The 15,992-nt window shown below is 34.1% G+C and overlaps 1 protein-coding gene across 1 annotated transcript; it reads left to right on the top strand.

Annotated features, from left to right (window-relative positions):
- The first annotated feature begins 9,532 nt into the window (after positions 1 to 9,532).
- On the top strand, positions 9,533 to 12,822 carry LOC132720559 (uncharacterized). Its single transcript, XM_060704717.1, has one exon. The coding sequence runs from the start codon at positions 11,010 to 11,012 to the stop codon at positions 11,697 to 11,699; it is 690 nt and encodes a 229-aa protein (XP_060560700.1). The 5' UTR covers positions 9,533 to 11,009; the 3' UTR covers positions 11,700 to 12,822.
- Positions 12,823 to 15,992: the final 3,170 nt, after the last annotated feature.

Raw genomic sequence — 15,992 nt, 5'->3', positions numbered from 1 at the left:
GACAGATACCATTATTTTAACATAATAAAATTCATGTTTGCTCTTTCTAAAGAAGTATGTCAGATTTACCATAAAAAAGCCTCTGGCGAACGGTTGTTACAGAGCTTACAAAAACCCTTAAGTTTGTTGATAAGCTTAATAATGTTTTTGTAAAAATCACTATTTATAGTCCGATCGAAAAACTTGATGTTTCACCAGAACATTGCAATAGAGTATATTGATAGTTCAGTGGAAAAAAAATATTAACTGCATTTTATTTCATTCCCAACATATTTAAAATGGGGCTCAATATGGCACCAAAAGTTATCAGTAAATGACCGATAGAACGGGATATTTTTCGCAGCATCTTTTAATTCTAGGAATACACAATTTCTGTATATAGTATTTTGAACATATAAGTGACATTTGTATTTTTTTATACTTTTTTTGTTTGTTTTTCGTACATATTTTTGTTTGTTTGTCGTACATATTTTTTTAGTTTTGAATACATACTTTTTTTTAGTTTTGCATACATATTCTTTTTTAGTTTGCATACATATTTTATTTTAGTTTTGCATACATATTCTTTTTTAGTTTGCATACATATTTCATTTTAGTTTTTTTTTGTACATTTTTTTTTCGTACATATTTTTACATGACGCCATTTGCAAAGTAGAGAATTGTATAATTACACCATTTGTAAAACACCATTTTCAAACACTTTGCCATCTGTAAATTACAGTACCTCATTTGCAAATGCCATTTGCAAATACCAATATTTTCATTTTTGGAGGTATCAAAAAAAAATACTTTTTAGTATATATATATAATATATAATAAATATATAGTCCGCGGTAACCCAAAGAAAGGGTCTGCATATGGTCTCAATGTGGTTAACATTTGTCACAAGGTGCCTTAAAATCCTTCATGGGGTTTCAGAGATAAGGAGCGGACATGAAACCCAAGTCTTTATCCTTTGACCTGAAGGTGTGATCCCGACCTTGAGCCGGCACACCTGGCATATAAGTTCTGCACATTATCTGGATGTACTAAAGAATTGACCTAACTTTCATAATTCTCAATTCTCAGGGGGTGGGGTTGAGTGGTGCATATTCATGGAATAATAACTGATCACCAATCAACAGCCCTTTCCAAATAGACACTAATATAATAATAAAAAATAATAATTATATAAAATACATAAAATATAAAAAAATGGGCCGAAAAGGATCGGCCGAAACCAGACTTGCCCGGCCGAAAACGACTGGGCCGATTCCAAAAATGGGCCGAAATGTGACCAAACCACTGTGCTAGTTTTATACTCACCTATGGGCTGTTATGAGATTTGAAGGCTGTTTTATTGGCTAAAATATGTATGAAAAAACAAAATAAAATATGTACGATAAACAAAAATAAAATATGAATGCAAAACTAAAAATATATGTATGCAAAACTGAAAAAAATATGTATGCAAAACTAAAATAAAATATGTATACAAAACTAAAAACAAAAAAATGCAAATGTCACTTTTATACCACCGTAATTTTGTTATATGAACACAATTTTTAGATATTTCAAGTGGTAAAATTAATGAAACTTTTATCACTTAAGCATCATAAAGTATTGACCGCCATCTTGAACTCCATCTCAAATATTCCACTGTCGCAGATAAAATAAGTCAGTACTCAGTATTTCAGCAGAACTCAGATGACACCTTTAGACCCTTTGAACCCAAAGTGCGTCGATATGTAGCATATTAACGCACTTTGGGGCCAATTTCTCGATTTTAACCCCAAAGTGCGTTGGACTCCAAAGTGCGGTGCGAAGTTTAACGCACTTTGGGGTCGGACCCCTAAGTGCGTTTGACCCCAAAGTGCGGTGTTATACCGCTGGGCCGCCAACTTCACAAAAATGACAAAATAAAAAAATTCTGTAAAAGTGATTTTTTCTTTTGATATATCCTTTAAATAACAATAATTATCTTTAAAACTTCATTAAATGCCGTTTTATTGTTAAAATTTCATTTCTACAACATTAAAATTTTTGGCCGCCAGGCCGCCAACTTCACGCCGCCAGGCCGCTGGGCCGCTGGCCGCCAACTTCACGCCGCCAGGCCGCTGGGCCGCCAACTTCACGCCGCCAGGCCGCTGGGCCGCCAACTTCACACATCTGAAAAAGAAATATGATTTCGTAATTACGAACTAATATTTCGTAAAAACGATTTAATATTTCGTTATCACGAATGTTTCGTAATAACGAATTAATATCTCGTAATTACGAATTAATGTTTCGTTTTTATGAATTAATATTTATTTTTTACGAAATGCATCATGTGATTAAACGGACTCACAAAAGGCACAAATGCATCTTTCTTGTCGGCTCAATAACTTAAAACCTTTGAAATATTTTAAATTAGTGTTTTTTATCATGGCATGGTGCCAATAAATAAATTTTAACGAAATATATTTCTTTAAGATTTACTAATAGTGTGTATGATATATAGTCGTTAGTTTTTTAAAGAAACATGTCAGAATAGACTAATTGTCTAAGAAATTTAACATTTTTTTTTTTGCCAGCTGTTGGGAATAGGTTCCTTTGTCATAGTCAGGCATTTGAGAAGCACATGCACGAAGCGATGCGCGAGAGACAAGAAAAGCGACATTCCGGCAAAACATGAAGCGAGCCGTGAAATTTCGTGGTACGGGATACTTCGACATGGCGAGATCTCGTGCCTCGCTTCTGGTCTCGTCGGAATGTCGCGTCTCGCCCGATTCTGCGCGGTCAGATATTCCATAATTATGGCATTACCCGGATTCTTGTAGGAACTCATGCACGTTGTAAGTGCTTTTCAATGGCGGATCTGAAAGTAGCACTTCTCTTAAAATGGCAATATTTTTATATGTTTCTGATAAAAACAACATACGTGTGGGATAGTCATCTCGTTTTCTTCCTTAGATCATTTAGAGGTCTCCGTGGCCGGGTGATTTCAAAAAACTACTTGCCTTTAACCTCTATTGGTTTGACACGCACTCGGAGCGTCGAACTATTCATGCGAGGAAGCCCGTCCAGGTTCCTATCCGCGTGCGCACGTTATAGTTATCGCGTGCGCACGCAATAACTATTCCTTTTGAGGCTATCGCGTTCGCAGATATAAGTATCGAGTGGCCACGTAAACGCTTTTGCGTGTGAACATAATAAATAAGAAAATCCTAAGTCCCTTTTACTACCTTTTTGTTGCTTAGAATAATTCTTTAATCATTTATAAAACTTTGAGTATCGGAAAGAAACGTGTCACAATTGATAACGATAAAAATCTCGCTGCATATGTGCTTTTTAGAATCGATGTTCGCCGTTTTACCTCATGTCAATTGTCATCATAAATAGGTTTGTACATATATTTATATAAAATCTTAAACCTAAAACCTACAGTGGAACTATATATTATTAAACTTCTAATTCAAGAAATTTGATTGGCTGAACCTGAAGCATACACTTAAACATACGAAATCCCGTCCACCGTGATAAAATGATGAAAACGCAATGGTACGATGGTGAAAACATGATGATACGAACGTAAAAAAACGGTTGTATGATGGCGAAACAACGATGGTACAACGGGAAACTACGAAATCACGATGGTAAAAACGTGATGGTACGATGGTGAAAATACGATGCTACGATGGTGAAAATACAATGCTACGATTATGAAACTGCGTCGGCATGATAATGAAAACGCGATATTATTTTCACCATCGTGTTATTGCATCAGCGTGATTTCACCATCCTGCCATCGTTGTTTCATCATCGTACCGTCGTGTTTTCATCATCGTACCATCGTTACATCACGTTTTCAAATTGTACCATCGTGCATAGTGTATCAGGGGAACAAAAATTGTTACTTATGTCCAAACGAAACACCGTAATCGGGCGATATTTGAACGATACAATATCGTGACTCGTTTCGCATCTCGCCTGAATCTCGCGTCTCTCTTCGCATCTCGTATACGTCGACGCCAGACAAGAACATCCTTCGAGGCCATGTACCACTAAATATTCCCTCTATATTCTATATAAAATTGACATTTTTCAAAGACCTACAAAACATAGCTAGATCCATTTTAGAAAACAAATAAAGAGTTATGATAGAACTCCAAAGAAAATGTCTAGCGTATCATTTGTTATTGTAAAATTTGCTATGACGTGGAAAAACCACCAATATTAAAATTGAAATTCACTTTATTAAATAACACCTTTGCTCGCATTTTTGTTTTACCAAAATGTCTAAAATCGCGTGTCCCTTTAAAAAAGCTATCGCGCACACATGTTATAGTACTAGAATCGCATGGCCACGTAATAGCTATCGCGTGCGCACGTAATAGATAAGAAGATACTATGTCCCCTATATGCCACCGTAGATACTACCTTGGTGTTGCAAAGAATATTTCTTAAATTATTTATAATCTTTAAGCATCGAAAAGAAACGTGTCACAATTAATGACGATAAGAATGGACTCTCTACATATGTGTTTGAGTTCTGGATACTGCACTGGTAGAAATTTTCATTGTGACACGCAGAACAGGGATATTCTTTTAGCTAATATAGGACTCCTATGCAGAGGTAGGAAGGTTTTGATCGGTCGGAAGTGACATAAAAACGGTATTATAAATACAGACAACACAGAACAATGACTGGTTGCCATGATACGGACGGGCATAATTATTACCATTTTAGAATTTTATGGAATAATGTGAGACAAATGTGATTCGAGTGTCCTTTCTATTGTGTGTCGAACACTTCTGTCTCATTTCCCATTTTTCGCAAATATAAATGTTTACGAGCACATCGGTCACACCTCGTGAGACAAATGTGACCCGAGACAAATGTGCTCCTACATTGCTTGCAATACTGTGATTATTGCTTGTTGAACTAGGTGGCCTTCAAACTCGTAGTCGAGATTCAAGTATTCGACCTCGCACTTTCAATACGTTCGCCTTTATCACAAAGTACTAATATGCAAATTGGATTTTAAGCGTTGGTACTAGTACCGGTTGCCCAACGTACACAGTGGTTGGTTAGTTTATGTCTGGGGGATACTGAACTTGAATAGTAGAATACAAGAAACGGTAATACGGAGTATTGAACTTTATTCGGACTGTGTGAATTCGTTGTGTTAGGAGTCGGATAGGACGAGTTGGTAATCTCAATGAGAGTGATCCATTCTCCCGGAATAACTCATGACCGTCATACACACCGATGGTCAATGTTGTACTTATACAGTAAAGAAGTTATACACTGAATATTTCGAATTCGAGCATGTTTTACATATTATTACATTTTATTCAGTCCAGAAGTAGTAAACAACAAGAATAAAAGGTCAGCTATAAAGATCGATCCTTTATTAATATCTATAGTCGCAGTGAAAACAGTTTTGAGGGAGCCTTGATGCGTGCCTTATATGTGACTGCTATCTATGAGTAAATACAAAAAACATAAACTATTTCGGCAACTGTATATATAGTTCTTTGACCAATGTGATTGCAATACATTTTTTATTTTGAAACAAGAAGAAAATAGTTAGAAATAGGCAGTAGACAGTACACTGTTTGTTGTAACGTTATCACAATATTCGGAATGTTTTGATATTATTGCTTTAAAATATGCACAGCAAGCAATAGACAGTAAGCAAAACGCTGTAGTTTGTATGTCTTGCTTATCAACATCGATTCCTAAGTGATATAATTAATATCTTAGCATCAGAGTATCATTTTTCATAGCTCCGTCCTATTCAATGTACTCTAATGTAAGAAACTAGTTATTTGGAAATACAAAATGTACACCACATCTGATATCTTGACACATGTCTTCGAATCAGTTAAAAAAATCAACATAAAATTGGTGTTTTTTAGAGGAAATTAATTTTCATCATGTTTTCGTTTGCATGTGCATTAACCAAAGGTCAGTACTTTCTGATTTGCTGGAAAAAATGAAACCCGATTAATACTACCAACTACAGAAAATATTATGAAAAGTGAAAATGTCGAAAATCATATGTCGAATTACGCACCTATGTCCAGATTGAAAGTTATAGTTTGCTCGTTTAATAAAAAAAAAGAAATCTTGTCCAGTTTGTAAATTTGAAAAAAGACGTACGTCATATATAAATCATTTATTGATAAATTATGTTATGATCGGTCATGAAATCGATTACCTGGAGTATTCAGAAGTGTTCGGCAGGCATTACGAAGGCAACCGATCTTCGGTTGTAGATTTAAAATTTCTCTAAAGTACAATTACATATATGATGAAACAATATATATAACATTGTCTTCCTTCTTTCTGTAACATGTCCCCATAATTTAGATTGACTGCTTTACTCAACCCAGTAAATAGTGTTATTTTTTACCAATTGATGTTGAATAACAAAATAAAATAAATAAATTTGTATTAACTAAAAATTAACACTGAAAATAGTCATATTGTGGAAGTTGTAATACATGAATTGTTGAAAATGTATTATTCATGTCAATGCTCAATGCTCGTTTTATAATTTTGCTACTGCTACTGCTACTGCCAATTTCACGTTTTATAAATTTGCTACTGCTACTGCTGAGCTACTGCTACTGCCAACTTCACGTTTTATAATTTTGCTACTGCTACTGCTGAGCTACTGCTACTGCCAACTTCACGATTTATAAATTTGCTACTGCTACTGCTAAGCTACTGCTACTGCCAACTTCACGTTTTATAATTTTTCTACTGCTACTGCTGAGCTACTGCTACTGCCAACTTCACGTTTTATAATTTTGCTACTGCTACTGCTGAGCTACTGCAACTGCCAACTTCACGTTTTATAATTTTGCTACTGCTACTGCTGAGCTACTGCTACTGCCAACTTCACGTTTTATAATTTTGCTACTGCTACTGCTGAGCAACTGCTACTGCCAACTTCACGTTTTATAATTTTGCTACTGCTACTGCTGAGCTACTGCTGCTGCCAACTTCACGTTTTATAATTTTGCTACTGCTACTGCTGAGCTACTGCTACTGCCAACTTCACGTTTTATAATTTTGCTACTGCTACTGCTGAGCTACTGCAACTGCCAACTTCACGTTTTATAATTTTGCTACTGCTACTGCTGAGCTACTGCTACTGCCAACTTCACGTTTTATAATTTTGCTACTGCTACTGCTGAGCTACTGCTACTGCCAATTTCACGCTGTTTTCACGTTTTATAAATTTGCTACTGCTACTGCTGAGCTACTGCTACTGACAACTTCACGTTTTATAAATTTGCTACTGCTACTGCTGAGCTACTGCTACTGCCAATTTCACGTTTTATAATTTTGATACTGCTACTGCTGAGCTACTGCTACTGCCAACTTCACGTTTTATAAAACTGCTACTGCTACTGCTGTGCTACTGCTACTGCTAACTTCACGTTTCCTACTGCTGCTACTGCTACTGCCTACTTCCCATACATAATTAAAACAGCAACATATGAGAAGTGGATATTATATATATATATATATATATATATATATATATATATATATATATATATATATATATATATATATATATATATATAAATAATATATGTTTTAGAAAATTAAAAAATAAAAAACATTGACAAAAACCCTATTAATTTTATGTCATAAGTGGCAAGTTGGAGTTAAATTCTTTTTGAACTTTTATGCTGCCTTTTATGTGAATGAGGTGCGAAGTAGAAATTCTAAGCTACAATGTTTCGCGGATTTGTTACATGCAACTTTTTTGCGGATACAAACATTCGCGGAAATGTATTTAACGCGTAAATAGCTAATTTAATAAGCTCGAAATAATTTCTAGGAATACAGTATTGCCTAATCAATATCAAGAGCAAAATCAAATGTCAGACATATCATAGATGAAAATAAACTACAAAATTAAATTGCAAAGATTCTTCAGTAATAAATAAGACTACAGAAAAAAACTTAACACAAATTCCATGATCAAAAGGAAAGATAAATCTCAAACATGATACAGTACAAAAAACAAGACTCTTGTTGTTGGAAAGGGCGATACATTTTTGGAATGAAGATACAGTAACAATGTAACGTTGTTAAAACTTTAGAGATGACAGACATATAGTTATCTAAGATCTGAGAGTAAAGGTTACTTTTTCCAACTCCTTATTATCACATGTAGATATCTAACTATTAAAATTTAGTTCAAATAGTAACACTTATATAGATAGTGATACGAAACTTTTATTTGAAGTAAATCCTTAAGGAAAGAAGAAGATATAAAAACATTTTTCTTCAGAAATCCGGAAACGGACATATATATGGTAGATCTCTTAGTGTAATCATAGGGAAACATGTACAACAGGTGTGAAAATGGAAAAATATCGAACATTTAACAGCGTACAGTTATTTTATCGCACCAAAAACCCAGCGTACACTTAAATATTTTGACCAGTAAGCGTCTATGTATATCGGATCACAAATATGCTTGCTATGCAACTCAATTATGGTTACCCTTTTAGAATAAAGAAGAAAAAGAAATTAACTATATAAATATAAGCTCGCTTTAAGCGATTTTATTCACCGACAAAAAATCAGTTGCCGTCAGTTTACCTTCAATAACTTTTTGAATTTTGAATTTAAGCCTCTGTAATTTTGATGAAATGTGTGTCTATCCTATCTTCACATCTTCAATTCAAAATATGCAATTGTAACCGAAAATTTATGAAATAATTAATAAAATACACTCACTCTGACGTGTGTTTACACTAATAAATCCGCCATTATTCCGTATCGCATGATTTAACCTCGCTTAAAGGAGTATCGCACCGCTGTACGTTCGACCCCCTGAGAATGATAAATGGAGCACTGACATAAACACAATACAACGTAAGTTTTTTTGTTGCTGAAAACTTGATAAAATAACGTTTTTTTCTTATTATTTCTTTTTTTAAAATAATTTCTATATCTTCGCAACAGTTGGGTGCAAAAATCGAACAGCGTTATACGAAAATCGGCACCTGAAGTTATTTACGCTTGAAAAAAGTAACATTAGTGATCTTCCTTATTTTATTGTGTTAGAATCGAAATAACATCGGCCTGAGAGGTGTATATGTCGTTTTGATGCGAGAAAATTAACCACTCAGGCCTACTGCCTTCGTGGTCAATTCCTACGCATCAAAACTCCAAACCGGTGTTAAATAGCCGATATACACCTCTCAGGCCGATGTTATTTCTTAAATATAAAGTCTGAACAGCAAAGTAGTGTTAAAATCATGTTACAAAACTATATCAATTATAAAGCAAAAACCCGAAGCTTCATTTTTCTGATGCAAAATGCTTTTTCGGAAATTTAAAAAGCATTTTTTTAATGCCGAAGCTGCACCTACGTTTTATAAAATGCCTAAACTGCTTTTTTGCCAAAGGAGAAGATATTACTTTACAATGAGAACATACATTGAATAGTAACTATATAACATGTTAATTAGCAACAAAAAGGTTTTTTGTATTTATCAGATTTATCATGAAAACCTTCCCCCGAAAAGTTTACTTTTTGTACTTTCGGCATTTTATAGGAGACCATCGTTATGCCGTTAATGCAATGTGCATGTAAAACGACCCGGCGCACTTTAAGCAAACTTTATTGAATAATGGTGTTACTTTTACAAGAATCATAATGCAATTTTCCTCAACAATAGTAAAGAGTTATGAATAGTTCCCATTTTATCTGAATTATTTTTGCCTGGGTTTATATTTAGATCAAGTGTTTGGAGAAATTTTTTTTCTTACAATATCCATGTTTGACTGAATATGTCATTTTAAAGTGTGCTAAATAATCTGATTACTGCTTTCAGGTACACTCAGAGGCAGGTCTTTCCCCTGGTGTCCACAGCCTCAGATATGCAGATAAATGCCAGAAGCATAGGAAGCGTGTCCAGGAAAGATCGGCACTGCCATCGACTAAGCGGCGGCGACTACAATTAAAACAAGAGCGGTTAATAACACAAGGTGCTCAAGAAGCTCTTGAAGGCATGTCCTATCAGTCAGGCAGGTAAAGTGATTTGTGCTGTTTTTTTTTTACTTACAGAACAAACATATACATGTATTTTGACAAAATACTGTCAGTCTTGCAGGTACTTGTGTTTTCCTTCTTCTTTTCCTTCTTCGAACATCATTAGGAGCTTGTAACTATAAACATTACTAAAACAAAGTTTGCAAATTACCTTTTGTTTACTTTTATAGGTTATATTCTAATCTATATTTGTATTTCAGAGATTGGGCATTCAGATGATGCTGACATCCAAAAGCTGCCAGATCCAGTCCCTCGTGGTGACTTCAAACTTATAGTGCTGCCAACAGGACAGCCTACATACATTGCTTTTGACCTGGAGACAACTGGCCATATTAAGTAGACCTGTATTGCGAATTCGTTGATATATATCATGTGAAAACTGTTAAAAATCCAACACCTGGTTAATGCTAACGCCAACGCCAAATAAATATATTTCACTTTAATGTGTGATCACAAACAACAAAGTAACTTCATTCTTATAATTCTGACGTTGCTAAGTAAGTTATTGACGTCGTGACGTTATGACGTCATAATGACGTTATATAAAGTTTACCAAATAAAAATTAGATGAAATTAACAAAAACTGTAACACAGTCGTTTTCATTTAGGTTATCGTCATTCGATACTAGGTTGAGTGATTAGACGTCTCTTAAAATATAATTGTAAAAAAATATGCAATATATCCTTATTCGGAACAAGTTGAATTTGAATAAGATCTCAGATTATTATAAGAGCACGTAAAACAGCCAGGCATGTGATTTGGCAATTTCAGCAAATGTCAATGTGTCCTATTTATAAATAATTGTGTTGTTTGTTTCAGTACACGATGGCCAGATCCCACATATTACCCAGGTTGCTGCCACAGAACCTAAAAGTGGGAAAGCTTTCAATATGTATGTTCTACCTACATGACCCATATCCGACAAGGCACAAGAAGTGACCGGCCTAAGAATGGTGGATCACAAGATGCAGTACAATGGAACTAATGTAGGGGCTTATTCCATATATGAAGCCTTGAAATCATATTGTGATTGGTTAGAACAATTTCAGAATGTTGTATTGGTTGCGCATAATGGCAGAAGATTTGACTTTCCTGTTTTGTTGACGGCATGTGACAATGTAGGATTGAGGGACAGAGTGCGTAAGTGTGTTGCTGGATGCGCGGATTCACTGTCTATATTTAGAAAAGCATACCCAAACAGGAAGTCTTACAAACAGGAAGACCTTGCAAAGGATCTATTGGGAGCTTCATACTGTGCTCATAATGCTTCAGAAGATGTCACGATTCTTGGTAAACTTATTCACCACTTGGACATATTATCTGTTGATCTGCTGCCGCACACATTTTCAGCAAAATCTGTGTACAATTCCCAGTTGTGCAGTCGGGAAAAAGCAAAGAATTTGCCGTCACTTAGAGTATTGATTTATAATAGTGTGTGTAAGTTAACTTCAGCCGAGAATATTGCTGCGTCCGGCTTGAACCTACAACATCTAAGGTGCATCTTTAAGCGCCAAGGCGAAGATGGTCTTCGGAACATTTTCGTGATGAAGAACTGTGATGGTCAGCCACGAGTAACTAATACTAAAAGGACATTAGAAACTGTTATCCCTGCCCTTGCACAGTATTTTTCAAGGAATTAGTGTATGACATAGCATTTTTATATGATATACTTCTGTGTTGCTCCAGATGTGATACTTTGTGAATTATACAGTTTAGTACACTGGTCGTGCTCTTTCTAAAGTCAGAACAATACGTCGAGGTCCATTTCAAGTTGACAATTTTTCCATTTACTCAGTATGTACAGTAATTAACATATTTATAGAATGCTTAGACTATAGCTTCATGATAATTTGGTCATTTTAAGAATGTTTGATACTTTTCAAAATGTATTTTGAATTTTACATAAAGAAATGTGTATTGGTAATGAAAAATGGCCAAAATCAGTTTACGGGGTTGTCAAATATAATGCTGTATATTTTACAAACAACATGGTAAATGATGTTTTTCTTTTGTTATTTTTCTCATATGGTATGTTAGATAATTTCTATGTATTTCAATTGGCTGGACCTTGTAAGTAGGTTATAGAAAATTCTTAGAAAAATTGAAGTACAAGTCTACTTTTTCACGATATGGCCATTTTCCGAGTAACAATGGTAACATATTTTTGTTTTCATAAGTTTTATTGCAAATACTGTCACTCAAATGATATTTTATTTTTATAATATAATAAATGTACTACAATTTGGGACCAAATTTCTAATGTTTTTGCAATATCTGTTGAAAATAAGCTCATTTCTATAGTTCAACTCTGGCAAATTTGACATGATCCTGAAAGAGAAAGGCCGAAAACATACACTTTGTCAGATGGTAAAAGTCAATGAAAATTTGCAAACATGTCAGGCATGTAGCATAGATTCAATAAATATTAACATTCCATAAGTTCTAAGATATGTCAATGATGGGTCTAAGACCTTAATGGAGCAGCTCTTTACTCATGTACGAAGTAGGCTAATACGTGTTTCACATGTTGTTCATTGCGGCTGATCCACTGCCTATATATATTTATGTCTGTACAAGTCGGTATCATACTGTATTGTAATAGACTGTATGATTATAAATGAGCTCTTTGTAATGACGCAAACTTCCGTTCTTTCCTTGTGTAATTTGATTGCTGGAAAATCGCACATATAATAAACTATTATATGTCTTATATTAACATAATTTTGGTAATTATTTATGATTATGTATCATACATACGAGAAAATAAAAGTATATACAACTAAGTACAAAATTGTCATTATTTAAAAAAAATATAACGCATAACCAATTTTGAACAGGACTGTTAAATTGCAAAAAAATCACGATAAGACTATTACAAAGAATAGTAAAATGATTTATACAATTGTAAAACAAGAATATAATAATCACACTGGCCAAAGCGTTCGCAGAAGCGGTGGGTCCATCGAGACTGAGGTGGAAATTTCGTCGCAGAAGCGGTGGATAAAATATGGCTGTTAGCTTTTGTTGGTAAGTTTATGACTGAATTCTGCTTTATGCTTTAATGTTTTACTGGAAACACCTAGTGAGACTGGAGCCAACATATGTACTTTTCCAACTTATTACACACACACGGTGCAATTCATTGCCATTTGTGCCATCACTTCTGTACAGTTTGACGAGGGGAAGCCACTTTTGCCTAATTTTGGTTAAAACACGTACATATGTGTGCAAAACGACCCCTAAATACACCAACATTACAGGGTATGTATGATAAATGCGCAAACAACCATATTTTGGAGCTTTTGAAAAGTGTAAATGCCTTTTTTATAGAAGAATTGACAACAATTGTTTGATTTTTCGTTTGTCCCGATACAATAATTGTCCATTATGAGGGTTTGAGATAACTCATTTTTCAATAGAGTACAACACTTTCTTTATTTTGACATCAAAGAAACGTGTTTCTTTCGTTTAATTAACATAATATGATTTTTATTTGTGAAAATAGGTGTTTGTGTTGAGCTTCCATATTCCTTCCATTGTAATTCCTTTGTTAGAATAGTTGAATATTTTACTTTCATCCTGGGACTTAAAAAGACCTTGAGTTCGAGATTTAACAACAAACATATAAAAGAAATTCTCGTAAAGATTAACAGAACCTGCTTCTTAAATATGAAAAACAATCTCAGTTTTCAATGTCACTGTGTTAAATTACCATACTGAAAACACCAATTCATACTTGTATCGTAGTTTGGGGACCTTTCTGTTGAAACTGTGTCAGAGTTCAATCGTATACGTAAACAGTCATAGTGCGTTAACTGGAGTGCAATTTTAGTTACTCGCACTCGAAAGCATGTCCAGTGATTGGTTCATTTTTTTCTGGGGTTTACTTATTGTAACGACAGTGAAAGGGATAACGATAGAAATGTCATATTTAGTACGCTCCCTTCGCAGCTCACTGAATACATTCACGCTACTTCAGACAAGAAAGTGAGCGATAGAAGAATATTCGACCGATGCGCAGGAGAGTACATATTTAGATGCTCGTTCATTGGTTACTTTTTCTGGGGATTCATATTGCGACAACAGGGAACGTGTTTTTATTTTTGCCTATGATACAAAAGAGTTTAATTTTGCGACAATAGGGAACGTGTTTTTTATTTTTGCTTATGATACAAAATAGCCACAATGATATTGTTATAAACCGTGCGCATATTTGATATATATATTTATATATCTTACAAGAAAAGCATTGATGCAAAGCATCAAAGGGCGTCCAATCAAGAAATTCGGCATTGAAGATGAACTAGTAGACATCTGATGACCAGATATTCTTATAAACTTTTCAATGGTTAATTGGTTTTTACCAGAATTGTATATCAGACGATAGACATTGTTCATCATGAACTTTCTGTAGGCATGCTAGAGATTAGAATATTAAATGTTTTTTCCACCAGAACTTAAAGTTATATCAATATTAACGATAAAATATACAGGTTTCTTATATCCAAAATATAACCCCCTATATGGTATAAGTTTATTTATACTGTATAGAGAGTATTTTTGGATATCATCATTAACATTGGTTATTTGATAGAATTTCAAGTTCATGTGGTATTTTCTTTGGAACATACAAAATAGTAGTCAAAATGAACTAAGTCTGTCAATTGGTTTATTGGAGGGGTTAATGAATTACTTCAAAAACCTGACCCACCCGTGTGTTTACATTCCTATTAATAAAACCCATTATAACTCATGTTAAAAATGCAGACGAAAGTTTCTGTTGTTAAAATGTCACAATGTCACAATATTCGGCAAATCAACATTTCGCTCAAAAAAGAAAAGATAATTTCAAAATGATATAACAATTCGTAAAAATGGCATACTTAATTTTTTTCTATAGATTTATAAAGAGTGCAATTAATGTTGAATATGTTTGCATTTCATTTCCTGCAAAATTCTCCAGTTCGTTATTCATTGAATATGTTTGCATTGCGAAATTCTCCAGTTCACTTGTACATATCGCGACCTTTCATTTTTGATAATCTAACACCCTCGTACCAATCGGAATGATCGGCTATTATGACTGACGAAAAGGCCCGAGAAGTTGCACTTGCTCTTTCACAAAATCTGATTTCGTTCCATAAGGGGCGCCGCGCTTCGGCGCAGACGCCAACAATCTGACATTTGGTTAAAAAAGAAACATAATATGAGAAATAAGAAAACAACAGTCTTTAAGTTTCCAGGTTTAACTCAGACTGTGCAGTACATGGTCGCTTAGGGTTCAGTACTGAATTATTGAAAACGTTTGATAAAATATTACTTCTTTATTTAATTAACCAACGACTTAAATGAATTAAGTAATAGAAAATCACATATCCAAAATAAGTAGAGTTTACAGTCAAAACTAAAAAGAAATAACTGTAGGACCTATTTGGAGTCAGAATTAAAAATGTTCTAAACTTTGCATTAGAGAAAACCATTCACCGTTCTCGTTTTCAGGTTTATCACATGAAAAGTATTTCTTATTTTTATTAGCTAACTTTCTCTGTATTTGTAACTGGTAAAGAACAGAATATTGAATATTTCTTCTTTTGCTTAAATTGTGGCATTTATCGAAGAAAATGGTATGTGATTTCGAAATGGTATATTTTTAAAGAATTAAAATTACCTCTTATGAAAAAGGTAACAGAAATATTTCATGGATTTTTTTGGTTGAAAATATGGAAAAATATACTGAAAAACATTACAAAAGGAAAAAAGATATTTCAGACGTATGTATAAGTTACCTGCCCCTGAGATTACCACAAATAAGTGGCTTGCCCGGCTATAGACTACACGAGAAAATCAAATAAAAAACAATTAAAAAAGATATAGAATTCTATACCTATCAATGAAATTTTCAGTGTCAGTTCTAGCTATTTTAATAGCCAGAG

The sequence above is a fragment of the Ruditapes philippinarum genome, unplaced genomic scaffold, assembly GCF_026571515.1.
Source record: "Ruditapes philippinarum isolate M1 unplaced genomic scaffold, ASM2657151v2 ctg366_1_1_1_1, whole genome shotgun sequence".
Lineage (NCBI taxonomy): Eukaryota > Metazoa > Mollusca > Bivalvia > Venerida > Veneridae > Ruditapes > Ruditapes philippinarum.
This window is presented reverse-complemented; position numbering and strand designations above follow the sequence as displayed.

Excerpts from the sequence above, each read along its gene's own strand:
- LOC132720559 (XM_060704717.1), top strand. The coding sequence starts at position 11,010 with ATGGTGGATCACAAGATGCAGTACAATGGAACTAATGTAGGGGCTTAT.